At 45.9% G+C, this 15,197-nt stretch overlaps 1 protein-coding gene across 1 annotated transcript in view; it reads right to left on the bottom strand.

Annotated features, from left to right (window-relative positions):
* Positions 1-10,097, bottom strand: part of ACSBG1 (acyl-CoA synthetase bubblegum family member 1) — a 91,536-nt gene extending 81,439 nt beyond the window's left edge. The window contains exon 1 of the mRNA XM_043989442.1: positions 9,820-10,097. Coding sequence (XP_043845377.1) covers positions 9,820-10,082 — 263 coding nt within the window. The 5' untranslated portion in view covers positions 10,083-10,097. The remainder of the gene's footprint in view (positions 1-9,819) is intronic.
* Positions 10,098-15,197: the final 5,100 nt, after the last annotated feature.

Genomic DNA, 15,197 nt, shown 5'->3' with positions numbered 1-15,197 from the left:
GAATGAAATAATTGAAGGATCTTAAACAGGCCAGCCACACCAAGCAAAACTATCGGAAAATAGCTCAGCTTCTTTCTTTGCGAGTCCTGTCTCCTCTAGAAAGCCTTCCATGACCCTTTGTACCACCTCCCAGGGGCACCGTCTGCCCAGATCGTTCATTTGACCTTCATTGGCCAGTCCAAAGGCTTCTCTCTCTTATGAGAAGGAGAGCTTCCAGAGGACAGGGACTGTGTCAGCCCTGTCTTTGTACTCCCTAGGCCTCTCCACCCCATTCAGTATTAGCATCAAAACATGGAATGGGAGAACAAAAAGAAGACATAAAAATCCCCTAACCAGGGACAATGGGTAGATGTTTCTGAGAGTTACAGAAGGAAACATTTCCCAACATTTAGACCTGCCCTAAAGTGGAATGGGCTACCTGAGAAAGAATTTCGTATTCCTGGAGGTCTTTAAGGGGAGGCTGGATGCCACTTCCCAGAGATGTTAGGAAGAGGTAGCTGACCTCCACGCTTCCTTCCAGTGCGGAGATTCCAGAATCTAGTCAGAAGACCATGGGACGATCCATTTAGCACTAGAATTGACCCTACTGAGCAGTGTTTGGTCACTTACAGATGAGGCAGCTGAGGCTGGCTTACAGAGCAAGAGCTGGAGAAGACCTTAGAGGGGGTCTCATCTGACTTATGTGTTTTTGTTGACAAGATTGAGACTCTGGGAGGTTCTATGATCCCAGGGCTAGAGCGGGGGAGGGCCTGAGAAGCCGTCTGAGCCAACACCCTCCTTTTACAGAAGAGGAATCTGCAACCCGGGAGGGTGAGGTCACTTTGGGCAAGTGTCAGAGACACTTGCATCTGGATCTTTATCCTCTGCCTCCAAATACAGCAACTTCTGCTGCTTCCAACCCCTGAGGCTCTGTTTCCGGGGGAAGTGATCATGCCTAAGGTACCTTTGTTGTTCAACCATTTTTCAGTCATGTCTGATTCTTTGTGATCCCTTTTCTGGGGTTTTCTTGGCAGAGATCCTGGAGTGGTTTTCCATTTCCTTCTCCAGCCCATTTTATGGATGAGGAAACTGAGGCAAACATGGTTAAGTGACTTGCCCAGGGTCACACAGCCTACTAAGCGTCTGAGGCCAGATTTGAACTCATGAAAAGAACTCTTCCTGACTCCAGGTCTGGCACTCTATCCACTGTGCCACCTAGCTGCCCCAAAGGTACTCACCAACTCTCAAACCCTGTAACCCTAGGCCTTGCTTAAGGCCACCCAGGAGGAACCAGGACTAGAACCCAATTCTCCTGACTGGGTTCATAAATATTGATGATTGGTTTGAATTAAGGTGATGTGACACGGTTGGTCAAGGTCAGAAAGACCAGGGTCCATGTGCTAACTCTGATACACACAGGCTGTGTGACCTTGACCAAGGGCCCTAGGCCACTCTCTAAGAGTCTAAAATGTCAGTCTTCACTGAGAGAAGGATCACCCCATCCTCTAGTATCTATGAAATTTTAAAAAATGTGATGTATTAAAATGTGCCCCAGCTAGATGAACCACCCAAGGCCTTTTAATTAGGGTCAGATCTTCTGAGTTCTGCTCCTTTCCCTTCCCCCTTCCAGTCCAGCCATCTATGTAACACAAAGGGCATTGATTCAGGATGTTAATCCCCAAGAAGGAATGTGGGGCAAGCAGATGGAAGAACTCTCTCTCCCCTGTGTCCTTGGAGAAAGGAACATGGTTGGGAGGGGGGAAAGGGGGAGATAAGGTCCTATTTGACCCCTCTGAGGAACACACAAGGAGACACATCGAAGCATACATAGATTCCTATCAACTCATGGAATGTTAACCCTTTGCATGCCTTCCTCCCCCCAAACCACCAGACCTCCTCTCCCCCATGTCACAGGCACTCCTGATCTCGTGGTGGGAAGAATTGTCAACATGTTCAGAAAGGTCTAATTGGGGGGCAGCTAGGTGGCACAGTGGACAGAGCAACAGCCCTGGATTCAGGAGGACCTGAGTTCAAATCCAGCCTCAGACACTTAACACTTACTAGCTGCGTGACCCTGGGCAAGTCACTTAACCGCAATTGCCCTGGGGGGAAAAAGGTCTTTTTGGAGGAAGGGAAGGGATGAGGAGGACAGACTTGGGGCTCAGAAGGGCCAGGGTTCAAATCCTGCCTGTGACCCTCACTAGCAATAGGCAAGCCACCTTCCTTCTCTCATTCTCACTTTTCCTGTCAGGAAAATAAGATTACAGATTCAGAGCTGGAAGAGCCCGTGGGGGCTGTACCTCTCATTTCATAGTTGAGGAACTGAGGCCCAGAGAGAAATGACAATGGAAGAGCCCAGGTTCACATCAAGGGTTTTTAATTCCAAAGCCAGCTCTCTCTCCCACTACGCCACCTCACTTCCCTCCCAAGCACCCGTGGTACCTGCCTTCAGGAGGGGGCTGTTGTGAGGCATGAATGAGATCACGTTATAAGGTACTTTGCAAACCCTTCAAAAAGCTATAGGAATCGGAATAAGAACTGGATGTGGGGTTTCATTGGCTTAGGGGACTTCTGGATGAGGGATCACAGATCAGTACCTGCTCCCCAGCTTCTAGTCTTGGGGTTCTCCAGAGCATTTCGATGTATAGTGACTTGCCCAAGGTCACACATGTTGTGTGTCAGAGGCAGACTTGAATCGAGTCTTCCTGGCTCTCTCTAGTAATTGTATTTCATGACAATACTATTATGTTGGAATGGAGCTCTATCATTTCCAATAATAATAACAACAAGCACGTATTATGCGCTTTTTCTTTGCTAGGCACTGTACCAGCTACTGAAGATACAAATACAAGGCTAAGAAGACAGTCTCTCCTTTCAAGGAACTTACATTCTAATGGGAGAAGACAGAACATAAAAGGGGGGCCGAAAAATGGGGGGCTGAGTCCACAGAATCGGTGGGGGGGGGCTGGGCTGGTGGTAGTTGTTGTTCAGTCGCTTTTCAGTTGTGTCTGACTCTCCGTGAAACCATTTCACATTTTCTCGGAAAAGATACTGATGTGGTTTGCCATTTCCTTCTGCAACTCATTTTTCAGATATGGAAACTGAGGCAAACAAGGTAAAGTGACTTGCCCAGGGTCACACAGCTAGTAAGTGTCTGAGGCCAGATTTAAACTCACAAAGGTGAGTCTTTCTGACTTCAGGCCTGGCACTCTATCCACTGCACCACCTAACTGCTGATCTGGGCTTTTCCCCAAAATGAATGTTCCAGCAGAGCTCACCAATGGGAGGTCCAAAGTGCTTTCCCAACCGTTCTCTCATTTGAACCTTCCAAGTGGGTAGTAATGAGGGCCTGCACTAGGATAGTAGCAATGCTAATAGAGGGTCGATACAAGAAATATAATCGAAGAGGAATTAGCAGGACCTTGTAATTTTGGATATGAGAGACAAGGGAGAAGAGAATCAGCAGATCATAGACTCGGAGTTGGAGGGGACTTTAGAGGTCATCCAGTCCAACCCCCTCACCTTACAGATAATATTAAAGAGGCAGGGTGGCTCAGTGGATAGGGCACTGGAGTCAGAAAGAACTGGATTTAAATTGCACTTCAGACTAGCTGTGTGAACTTGAGTACCACTTAACTTCTCTGTGCCTCAGTTTCCTCATCTGTAAAATGGGCAGATGGGTCTGGATGGCCTTCTTAGGTTCCTTTCAGTTCTAAAGTCACAATTCTCCGACACCGAGACCCCTTGAGAAAGAAGTGATTCTGCCCAAGGGCATATAGTAAATCAGTGAGAGAGCCCGGACCAGACCCCAGACCCCAGGTCTTCTGTCTAGCTGTTACCATGCTCTCTATCACCCCAAAGCAAATCATAGAAACATAAAACTGGAAGGAAACTTGGAGGCAACCTAGCCTACATTCCCATTTTACAGATGAGGAAAGTGAGGTTCAGCCTGGACAGAGGCAGGATTCAAACGGATGTGTGTGCTTCACAACCAGGACTCCTTCTACTGAATCCTATTAGCTACAGAAGTCCATCCCTTTTCCTTCCCTGCTCCCAGAACTCAAAAATACTTAGAAGAGGCCAGTCGTATCCACTGTCTGCTTTGTCTAGTGAAAGGAAAATACATGGAGAAGGTGAGTACCAAGCCCCGGCACTGCGCTCCAGTCACCCAGATAATGGCCAGAGATGACCTCCACCCTGTGAGAGGGGCCCTCCTGAGTGAGGTCTCCATTCAGTTTGCAGACCTTAAAGAAAGCAGGATGAGGCCCCAAACAGCCCCAAACCTTGAGGAAGTAGCTGGGACACCCGAGTAGGGAATAATCACTTCTCTATTTTGGGCTTGGGTGGGTGGGTGAAGGTGGTGTGGACAGGGCTAGGGCAGCCAAAGTTTGCCCATGCTATGGGAAATGTGCAGGAAATGTTCAAGTTGGGAGATCTGGCTTAGCTATGAAGACGAGTTCCACTCAAGCCCTCGGACCTAACCCTAAATGACATATAAAGAGCTAGAGAGTCAGATCTGGGAAGGCAGTGAAGGCTCGAGCCAGACCCCTTCAACAGCTGTGGAAGAACCAAGAGCCAGTCAAGGACCACTTGGAAAACTTAGATCTTCATAGGATGAGAGATACAGAGCTGGAAGTGACCCACGAGGCCCACATTCTACAGATGAGAAGACTGGGGTCTAAGGGGACCAAGTGAAGGATGGCTAGATGGGCCTGGGCTCTAGGAGCCTTGGGAGCTCTATCCATCGCCTGACCTCCCCCATGCCTGGATACTTCTGTGTATCACCCCCACCCCCATCCCCCAACTCATCCCCTCCCCACATTCTTCTCTGGTGTCAGAGGAGAAAGGGCCCATCTCCTTCCTCTTTACTTGTACCCTTAATCTCATCCCCCTTCTATGTCCTTTACGGTCTTGCTCCATTGTTCATTCTCTCTCTCTCTCTCTCTCTCTCTCTCTCTCTCTCTCTCTCTCTCTCTCTCTCTCTGTTTCTCTCTCCTTCCTTCCCTCCCTCCTTCCCTCCCTCACTCCCTCTATCTCTGTCTTTCTCTGTCTCTCTGTTTCTCTGTGTGTATGTGTCTCTCTATCTCCCTCTCAGTCTCTCTCTGTCTTGCTCCTCTCTCTTTGCCTCTCTTTCTCTCTGTCTGTCTTTGTCTCTGTCTGTTTCTCTGTCTCTGTCTGTCTCTCTGTCTCTGTCTCTGTCTGTCTGTCTGTCTCTCTTTGTCTCTCTCTCTGTCTCTCTCTGTCTCTCTGTCTCTGTCTCTGTCTCTCTCTCCCTCTCTGGACTGACTCATCCTCTGCTGCCTAGGAAACTGTGTAACTACTCCAGCCTCCTCCATCCTAAAACCCTCTGGACCCTGAAGCTGTTTTCCTATCACTCTCCTTCTTTCAGTACCAAGCCTTTAGAAAGAATAGCCCATGATTGCTTAGACCACTTCCTCACCACCCACACACTCCTCATTCCACTGAAGCCGCTCTCTCCACAGTCACCAGTGATGCCTAATCGCCACATCTTGTGGGCTCTCCTTAGGCCTCGTCATCCCTGACTCTGCTGCATCACTAACACTGTTTCACACTAGGTATGGATAATCTCCCTTGGTTTCTGTAGCACTTCTCTGAAATGTTTCATGCCATTCACCTTCGCCCACGCTGCATTCCTGTCCAATGGCCTACTCCACATTCTCCAGTCTTACCCTTTTCTTTCTCGCTGCCAAACTTTTTCTTCCTTTCTTTTTTCTTTTTCTTCTTCCTTTCTTTTTTCTTTTTCTTTCCTTTCTTTTTTCTTTTTTCTTCCTTTCTTTTTCTTTTTCTTCCTTTCTTTTTTCTTTTTCTTCCTTTCTTTTTTCTTTTTCTTCCTTTCTTTTTCTTTTTTGCCAAACCTTTTCATAAGAGTTTCCCAGACCAACTACCACACCTTCCCACCTGCACTCTATGCCCATACCATCTCTAACTATTAAAATCCTCCTCCATTAAGACTCATTGGACCACATTCTCCCCATGACCACAGACCATCCTGTGCTCCATATCGTGACCAAATCTGTGTCCGGGGGAAATGAATCTAGCAGCCTGTACAGGATAGATTGGAGGTAGGATAGCCTGACTGGGGAGAGGAGGGGAGTATGGGATGGAAGAAGACAGATTTCTGCTTGACACAAGAAGGGCTCCCTCTCAGAGCTGACAAGAAAGGATCCCCCATGATTCATGATTTTAATATACAGTACTGGGGGCACAGCTAGGTGGCCCAGTAGATAAAGTACCAACCCTGGATTCAGGAGGACCTGAATTCAAATTCAGCCTTAGACACTTGACATTTGGGCAAGACACTTAACCCTCATTAACCCATGCAAAAAAAAAATATGGAGTACTGGGGTGTTTGGCCCACCAGTGAGCCTGGCACTGAGTTCAAGATAAGAAAGGGAAGCCTAGATGTTGTATCTAGAGAGCAAGCAGAGTTTTCTGTTCCCCCAGGGTATGGCTGATCTGCATTTGCCTAGGACCCCAGCTTCCAGTATGGGGGCCCAGGTCATTGGTCCTTTGAGGTGGCCAAGATGATTCCCACCTTGATAGGAAACTGGGCAATCAATATCCCTACCCCAAACCTCTTCCAGGATCACAATAGAACCTAAAGTCACAGGACCTAAAGGGACCTCAGAGACCACTTCACTTTACAGATGAAGAAACTGAGGCTTAGAAAGCCTCGCCTAAAGCAAGCCTTCTGACCCAGCTCCAAAGTCACCCAAGGGCAGAGGCTGCAAGAGTCAGGAGAAGGGCCAGGGTGTGGGGAGGGAGCCCTTGTTCCCAAGGAGGGATTGTTGGAGAGACTTCATATTTTAGGAAGAGGATTCTCTCACCCCCAAGCCTGGACTGAGATTTTAAATTTCGGCTTCTAACTCAGGTGGCAGGCCTCTGCAAAAAGGCAGGCCATTGAAAGAAAGTATAGCAAGAGGCCCAGCAGAGAGCTCAGAAGGGCTTGCTGGTCACAGAAGCCATTGATTGGAGAGTTGTCCCATGCAGACCCACTACCCCAGCAAGAAGGAGGTGGCTTCCCCTCTGAAGCAGTCAGGGAGATGGAGACACTTCCTCTCTCCAAGAAAAAGAGGAGGAAGGTGTGGATCGGAGAGGGGGAGATTGCTGGGAGCTGAAGTCATTGTGGGGCCGAGGGGGCAAGAAGCCCAGGGGAACCAGGAACAGATTTCTTCCGCACTCCTGCCATGGCAAAGGGGGCTGTGACAGGAAACCAGAGCTGCCAGTTCAGTGGGGGTGGAGGTGGAGGAGCAGTGGGAATTCAATTCCGTTTATAAGGCATCTGTTGAGAACCAACCCGGGGCGAGGGGTTGTGCTGGGCAATGGGGGCAGAGAGATCAAGGATAGCCTAGCCTTCGCTCCCAAGCTTGTGGCTTGGGAAACCAATCGGAGAGCTTGGAGTTGAGTTGGTGCCCAGTAGAAGTCAGTAGCTGTGCTGAAAACATGTTTTGGGAATAAATTCACATGAGATAGGAGGGCCAGGGAGGCAGCCTGGCCAGGTGGCAATACGGAGCTTAGGAACCAGGTACCGTCTTTGGGACTTTCCCCAAGAACATAAAAAACCCACAACTAGACCTGGGACTTTAACAGTGTCCAAGGAATCCCAGTGAGACACTCTGCCAACACAACAGAGGTGTAACTTCTCACAGTTTAGAGGGTTTCCTGGGGCACTGAGGGTTATGCCAGGGAGGAGCTGAACATAAATCTCCCAGGCTTCCAAGTCCTCTCTGCAGGCATCATGTTACTCTGATTCCCTAGTGATAACAATGATTCATTTCTAGAATATTCCAAGCACTAGAGAGATAGCCTCAATGCTAGGAGAATACACTGGCCAGGTGGCCCCGAGCACATCACTTCACCTCTTAGTGCTCTCAGCACTTCCCAGAGTCTGTAGAGTATGTTGACTTGCACTGGAAGAGGAATTTTCCTCACCTGGAAGTTCTCTATGCCAGTGACATCACAAGTCTAGTCCCTATCCCTTGAGCACTCTATACACATTTTCTCATTGATTCTTTTTTTTGTTTTTTAGTGAGGCAATGGGGGTTAAGTGACTTGCCCAGGGTCACACAGCTAGTAAGTGTTAAGTGTCTGAGGCCGGATTTGAACTCAGGTCCTCCTGACTCCAGGGCCGGTGCTCTATCCACTGCACCACCTAGCTGCCCCTCATTGATTCTTATAATCCATGAGGGAGGGAGGGAGGTGCCATTGTTATTTCCCCTTTCAGATGAGGAAATGGAGAATGTCATGACTTGCCCAAGATCGCACAGCTAGAAGGTGGGATTCAAACAAAGATCTTCTTGACTCCAAGTCCAGCACAAAAATCATGGAGAGGGACTAACTCAAGTCGGGGAGGGCTTGAGCAACCTTGAGAGAGACAGTGGAGTCAGAAGAGAGACTTTATGTAGGTTTAGGTACCATCAAGGGGTTTAAATTTTAAACCCCTTGAGGGCAGGAACTGTCTTTTGCCTTTTTTCTAACCCCAGTGATTACCATGCCTGGCACATAGTAGTTACTTAATAACTGTTTATTGATTTATCAATTGCCCGATTGCATGTCCCTACTCCCTCCTAAATAGGGTATGACAGTATGGAGTGAGCAGTGATGAAACATTGTCATTCCCGATTGTTTCCAGTACAATGTGTCTGAATTGTGGGCACCAGGTCACTGATTCCAGAGTGTACTGTGCCAGGGTACCAGGTGACTGAGGGAAGAGGGCATTGTGAAAACAGTCTCCAGAGCTAAAGTTCAAAGCCATCAAAGAGGAGAAGCCCCCAAAAACCTTTCCTTGTCTTTGAATTTCTCCTATCTTTTTCCAGAAATCTCCCAGATGTTTAACACTACAGATGTGCACATCTGGAGATGCTTCCCCTCCATTCCCATCCAGCCCAACCCAATTAAGGATGGGAGTGCTCAGGAATTAGCTGCAGCCTGGTCACTACACCCAGTTTCTACCAGTGGATTTTGTTTTCCATTCAGGACATCTCTGATCAATGGAAGCCCCCCAGTCCAGCCCACTTGATGATATTGCAGAATGTAAGGGGGCAATTACTCTAAGTAAATCACCTTGCTGGGCTTTAATTTCCTTGTGTGTAATTCAATTAAAAAGTATTTATTAAGTACCTACTATATAACAGGCATTGTGTTATTGTGCTAGGCATTGGGGATACATGTACAAAGAATGAAACAGTCTATTTGCAATGAACTTACATTGTAATGATGGAAACAACTAGTACATAAATGATACACACCATCAATATTGTTAATAAATACATATCACCTGTGTGACCCTGGGCAAAAAAAAAAAGAAAAATACATATCACATATATAAATAAAATATAAATATATATATGCATATATGCGTGTGTGTATATGCCAAGTGAAGAGAGTAGACCAGATGGTCTCTAAAGTTTCTTACGGCTCTCAGTCTCTGATCCTTCATGTTATAGATCAGGAATCTGAAGCCAAGAAAGAGAAAGTGACTTGACCAAGGTCATACCTAGTAAGTTGCCAAGCTAGTATTCAATCTAGCCCTCTTTTTACAACTGTTGTGAGTAAAATGACCACATTTTCCCCCAGAGGAACATCTGTTATACACCCAAGAAACTTCCAAAATTCCAACACTCCGGACCTCAGTCTACAGGTCTCAGACCAAAAGCCATCAAAAGGTTGAACCTGGTCGCCTGTGAGAACTAATGTCCAGGAGAAGAAGAAGTGATCCACTGCCCTGGATGCCCTGACCTCTTAACCATTCCTTGTCCATCCATCCAAGGGACTAATCATGGAATTGCTCCAGTGGAGGAATGGGCTCTGACTTTGTACCTGGTTTCGAAGCCTTCTGGAGTCTTCCCTAAACTTCCATCCAGGGCTTTCTTCCTGAGGCTTTCTTCACTGTCAGGCATGCTGAGGGGGTCCTGCAGAGCTGACTGGACTACACTGGATGACAGATCCTGAGAAGCATAAAAAGGACTGACTGAACTCTTGCAGGCAGCCACAGTAACTAAAGAACATAAGGCAGTAGGAGGAGACAAAAGTCTCACCAAAGCCAACTCCTCTCCTCCCTCCCCGTTTTGAAGCATGCTCATAAAGTCTGGGAATTGCAGGTTGTCCAATGTGGGAGCTGTCCTTTCCTGCTCAGTTTGGTTAAATTAATCATGAGCAGAATTTCAATGAGAACAGTGAGCTTTTTGATGCAAATTGCCCCCAGGAAACTCAGCCAATCAGCGCCTAGGATTCGGGAACCTTTGGGGCCTGGGGTTTTCTATTCAATTGTAGTTTTCAAAAGGGCTGGGACTGAGCAAAAAGTGGTCCAGGGGCAACTGAGCACGAATGAGACTGAGATATGACCTTAGATTTAAGTGATCAGTGACATGTAATACACAAGAGAGATGCTCCCCATTTACACTGGAAATAAGGCTTCAGTCAAGTCTGTGGCTGCTCCTGGCTCCCTGGAAAATGTCATTCTTTCCCTTACTCCTTTCCTCTCCACCCTTCTTTGCCTCCTTCCCGCCTTCTCTTCCCCCACTGGAGGTAGCAGAATGGAATCAGAACCATCTAGGATTTAGAAGGGAAAGGGAGGGAACAGGCATTTTTAAAGTGCTTACTATGTGCCACAGTCTTGGGTTCAAATCCTAATTCTGTCACTTACCAGCTCTGTGGTTCCAATTTCCTTGTCTATAAAATGAGAATATTAGACTAGTCATGGATTCTTCACCTTTTTTGTGTCTTGGACCCCTTCAGGCAGCCTGGTGATGCCTATGGAATGCTTCTCTCAGAAAGATTTTAAATGAATAAAATAAAATACATAGGATTACAAAAGAAATCAATGGTATTGAAAACTTATCCAAAAAGTGTTTGTTTTTTAAAAAGCTCAGGCCCCAGTTAAGGAACCCCTGGACTGGATAATCCCTAAAGTTCCTTCCAGTCTCTAAATCTGTGATCCCATGATGTGATGACCTCACTGGGACTGAATTTCTTTATCTGTAAGGTGTAGTTTGTGGGGCTGGATGACCTCCAACCAAGGTCATTGCCAGCTCTGAAGTCTATGATCCCATGATGGTCCTGGGACTTAGCCCAAGCCCTTCCTAGGAATCCCCAGTGAAGCCTCCCTGATAGCAGCTCATTCATCCATCCTCCCCTTGAACATTTTCTTCTGTAAAAAGAGATGTTTGGTGCTACATTGGAAAATAAACAGAAGTTGAGCAAGACACTTGAGGACTATAATGACATGAAGGGAAAAGATTCCTGAGCACCAAAGTCAAACACTGAGGAATGGAAAAACCACTAATGACCCTGGAGAACATAATGAAATGTACTTCCTTCCTCTGGGTAGAGAGACAGGGTGCCATGCATATTTTAATCAGATATAGTCACAGCATAGGTCATTTTTGTTTGACTGTTTTTCTTTGTTTTCAAGGGAAAGTTCAATTTGGGGGAGGTAGGGAATATCCAGGAATGATGTAAAAACAAAAGGCACCAACGAAATGAATTTTCTTCTAAATGAGGGAAACTGAACTAGATGATCTCTAAGGTCCCAGGTCTGATATTCTGTGCTCTGTGTTCTATAAAATGCTAAACTGACTGTGAACCTTGGGATATTATTTGCCAGACACCATATTTAGCACCAAGCATGCAAAGACAAGAAGGAAAGTCTTTATAGTTGATTTTCTATTGGGGAGACCACATAGACACAAAGAATCAATCAATCAATAAGCATTTATTGAGTGCCTACTATGTTCTAGGTATGATGCTTGGCACTGGGGATAGAAAGATAAAAAAGGAACCATCTGCTGGCCTCAAGAAGCTTATAGTCTATTAGGAGAGATGATATGTACACAAATATATACAAAATGGAGAGAAGTAAGGCTCTATGAGATTGATATATTTTTAGAAAGTAAATACAAGGTATTTTTGGTTAGGAGTTTGTGATAGCTGGAGAACATCAGGAAAGGCTTCATGTAATAGTGACTACTTGAGCTGACCTTTGAAGTGTAACGGTTGGAATGATGCCACCTGCTGGAGACTTACTGTAGAAAAGTTCCACCATGAGGAGAGGGCCTCTGAGGGCAGGACCATGCAGCTTTCTTTGGCATAAGGAAGTGACGTTGGCTTGTGGAGGAAGGGGGAGGCTAGTGCACTGGCTCCCTCTCTTTCATGTGGACTCTGGTAGAGAGTGGAGCTAGGAATGCTCTCTCCCTTTAATAGACAGATGAATCTAGGCCTTTCTCTTTCTCTTCACCAAATTCTTATTCTCCTTAATAAATGCCTAAAAGTCTAACTCTTGCTAAAGCTTATAATTTATTGGTGACTACTCATCAGATATTTTAGACAGTATAGCTAGAATTTTAGCCCCTTACAGAAGGAAAGCTGGGATGGTGAAAGATAGAGATTAGGAGGGCACCCTTGGCATGGGGGTAGACAATAAGAAGGTCTAATGTCATGAGGGAAGAGTAGTATGGGTGATCCTTCAAGCTCAGGGCATTAGTCATTACTCAGTTTGGGGATTCTTCCCTGGGGAAGGGCTACTGAATTTGGAGGCTGAGAGAGTCAGTTCACCTTCCCTGAACCTCCATTCTGTTTCCACATCTTGCTCAGAGGACCTTAATCAAATCCACATTTCCATTGCTGCCAGAAAGACATGATAATCTACTGCTCTACAGCCCTGCTCACAACCTTTTGACCACATAGACCAAAGCTTCCTTCCATGGCCACTTCTCCCTGATATATGTTGTATAAATTCCCTTTGCTAAAATGGAGGTTCATTGAGGGCAAGAATCATATTATTTTTGTAATTATCTCCTTAGTGCCTAGTACGTAATAGGTATTTCGTAAATGTTATTGATTGATTGTGAGAGATGCTAAACTGGCTGTGAATCTTGGAATATCATAATCTATGAAGAATCACAATTGTGGTCGCCCAAAGAACAATGGCATAGTGGGAATAAAGAGACTGTGGTGTATTACAAATGAGTACAAGAAGAAATGTGAAGCATCATCAAAGAAACACACAATTAGAAAAAGAGTTGGAGAAGTCATGGAGTAAGAGCAAGAGAGGACTGCCAGATAGCCTTCATGTTGTATCAGTCCCCTGGCAATGTCAAAGGGAAGACCATCATCATGTTGGATAAACCCAAATGGGATGCAGAAGGGAAGACAAGGAGGAAAGCTGCAACAGTTGAGAAGGTTCAAATGGGCTGTTTGCTACATCGCAATCTGCTGAGGTTTCTCCACGTCTGTAAACATGACCCCCTTCCCCATTAGTTGCCAAGACTTGCCAATGTTACCTCCTCAGTATCTCTTGCTTGTAACCACTTTTCTCCTTTCCAATAGCCACCACCCTGGTTCAGACTTGCATCCACTTTTACCTGGACTAGTGCAGTAGCCTTTCTATTTATGCACCAAGTCCCTCCCCTAACCCTAATTCTATTCTACCCTCCATCAAGTTGCCAAATGGACAGTCATTTTACCATGTTATTCCCCTGCTCAAGAAGCTCAGCAGCTCCCAATCACCTCAAGGAGCAAATGCGAACACCTCAGTCAGCCTTCATAGGCTGACTCCAGATGCCTCTTCCAGGCTAAGATCACATCACTGACCTCTATGCACTTTATGTGTCAGTCAAACTCATGCACTTGCTATTTCCAATCCATGACATTCTGTCTCCTGTCTCTTTGCAAAGGCTATCCCTCCAATGCCTAAAATGTACTCCCTCTTTCCCTCAACCTTGAAGAATTCCCAGCATCCTGCAAGGCTTAGCTCAAGGGTCACTTCCCACAAGGCTATTCTGATTCCCTCTTTTGCTAATGAACGCCCCCAAACAATTATTTTGTATCTAATTGGTAGCTACATATCTGTGTTCATGTTGTTTCCTCCTGATGGGATAAAAGTTCCTCATGGGCAGAGGCTTCTTTTTGTCTCAATACCCCCAGTGCCTGGCATACAGTAGACATTTAATAATTGCTTGTTGAATAAATCAAATTAATCAAAACCCGGTTTTGAGGAGAGAAGGCCACTTTGGGTGCAGTGCCATCAATAGCTTCTATCTCCTGGCTTTTTCTGGGAGGTTCCCTGGCAGTTGGAATAGAGGAAACAATACGCCTGATACTAACGTGAGTATGGACCTGCTGCTTCACTTCTCTGTCAGTGTTCTAATCTGTAAAATGGGGTTAGTCACTAAAATGTGGCTGAACTAAGACATTGCAATGACGAGGCTAGATCCCAGCCTGTGGATGATGAAACCTACTTCCTTCCTCTTGACAGATACACAGGCAGCTTCAGCTGAAGAATGTTGCAGATGCTATCGGCCATGGAAACATTGTCACTTGGCTTCTGTGGAATAGTTTGTTTTTGTGTTGTTGTTACAAAGGAGGACAATAGAGGAGACATATTCAGAAGTGGTTATGATAATGGGTTTTAAATCAGTCTCAGACACCCACTCCCTGTGTGACTCTGGGCAGGTCACTTTGCTTGCCTGGATCATAGCTTTGTTTGTTTGTTTGTTTGTTTCTTTTTTGGTGAGGCAATTGGGGTTAAGTGACTTGCCCAGGGTCACACAGCTAGTAAGTGTCAAGTGTTTGAGGCCAGATTTAAACTCAGGAGCTCCTGAATCCAGGGCCGGTGCTCTATCCACTTCACCACCTAGCTGCCCCTGGATCATGGCTTTCTTATCTGTGAAATGAGAGAGCTGGACTCAGTGGCCTCCCAGGTGCCTCCTTGGCTCTAAATCTATGATCCTATAAAATGACAGCTAAAATTTAAAAAGTGCTTTAAAGTCTGCAAAGCACTTTACAAACATTATCTCATTTTACCCTCACAAAACCCTGAGTGGTAGATGCTATTGTTATTATCATTCCCATTTTACAAATGAAGAAACTGAGGCTGGATTCATACAGCTGTTAAGTGCTCCAAGGCTGGATTTCAACACAATCTTCCTGACTCCAGAGTCAGGACTCCACTCCCTGGGCCACCTGACTGCCCAGAGAATGTCAGAGAATAGATCATATGATTACCCCAACTTCTTCACTGGGCGTGCATATCTGCAATGTTATCCTTTGTACATCCTTCTCTTCAGTTTAGTTCAATTTAACAGATCTATATTAAGCACCTATATGCCATACATTGTGCTAGGCACTGATGATATAAAGACAAAAAAAAAAAATGACACAATCCCTGCCCTCAAGGAGCTTACATTTCACTTGATGGA

This window comes from Dromiciops gliroides, chromosome 2 (genome assembly GCF_019393635.1).
Source record: "Dromiciops gliroides isolate mDroGli1 chromosome 2, mDroGli1.pri, whole genome shotgun sequence".
Lineage (NCBI taxonomy): Eukaryota > Metazoa > Chordata > Mammalia > Microbiotheria > Microbiotheriidae > Dromiciops > Dromiciops gliroides.
This window is presented reverse-complemented; position numbering and strand designations above follow the sequence as displayed.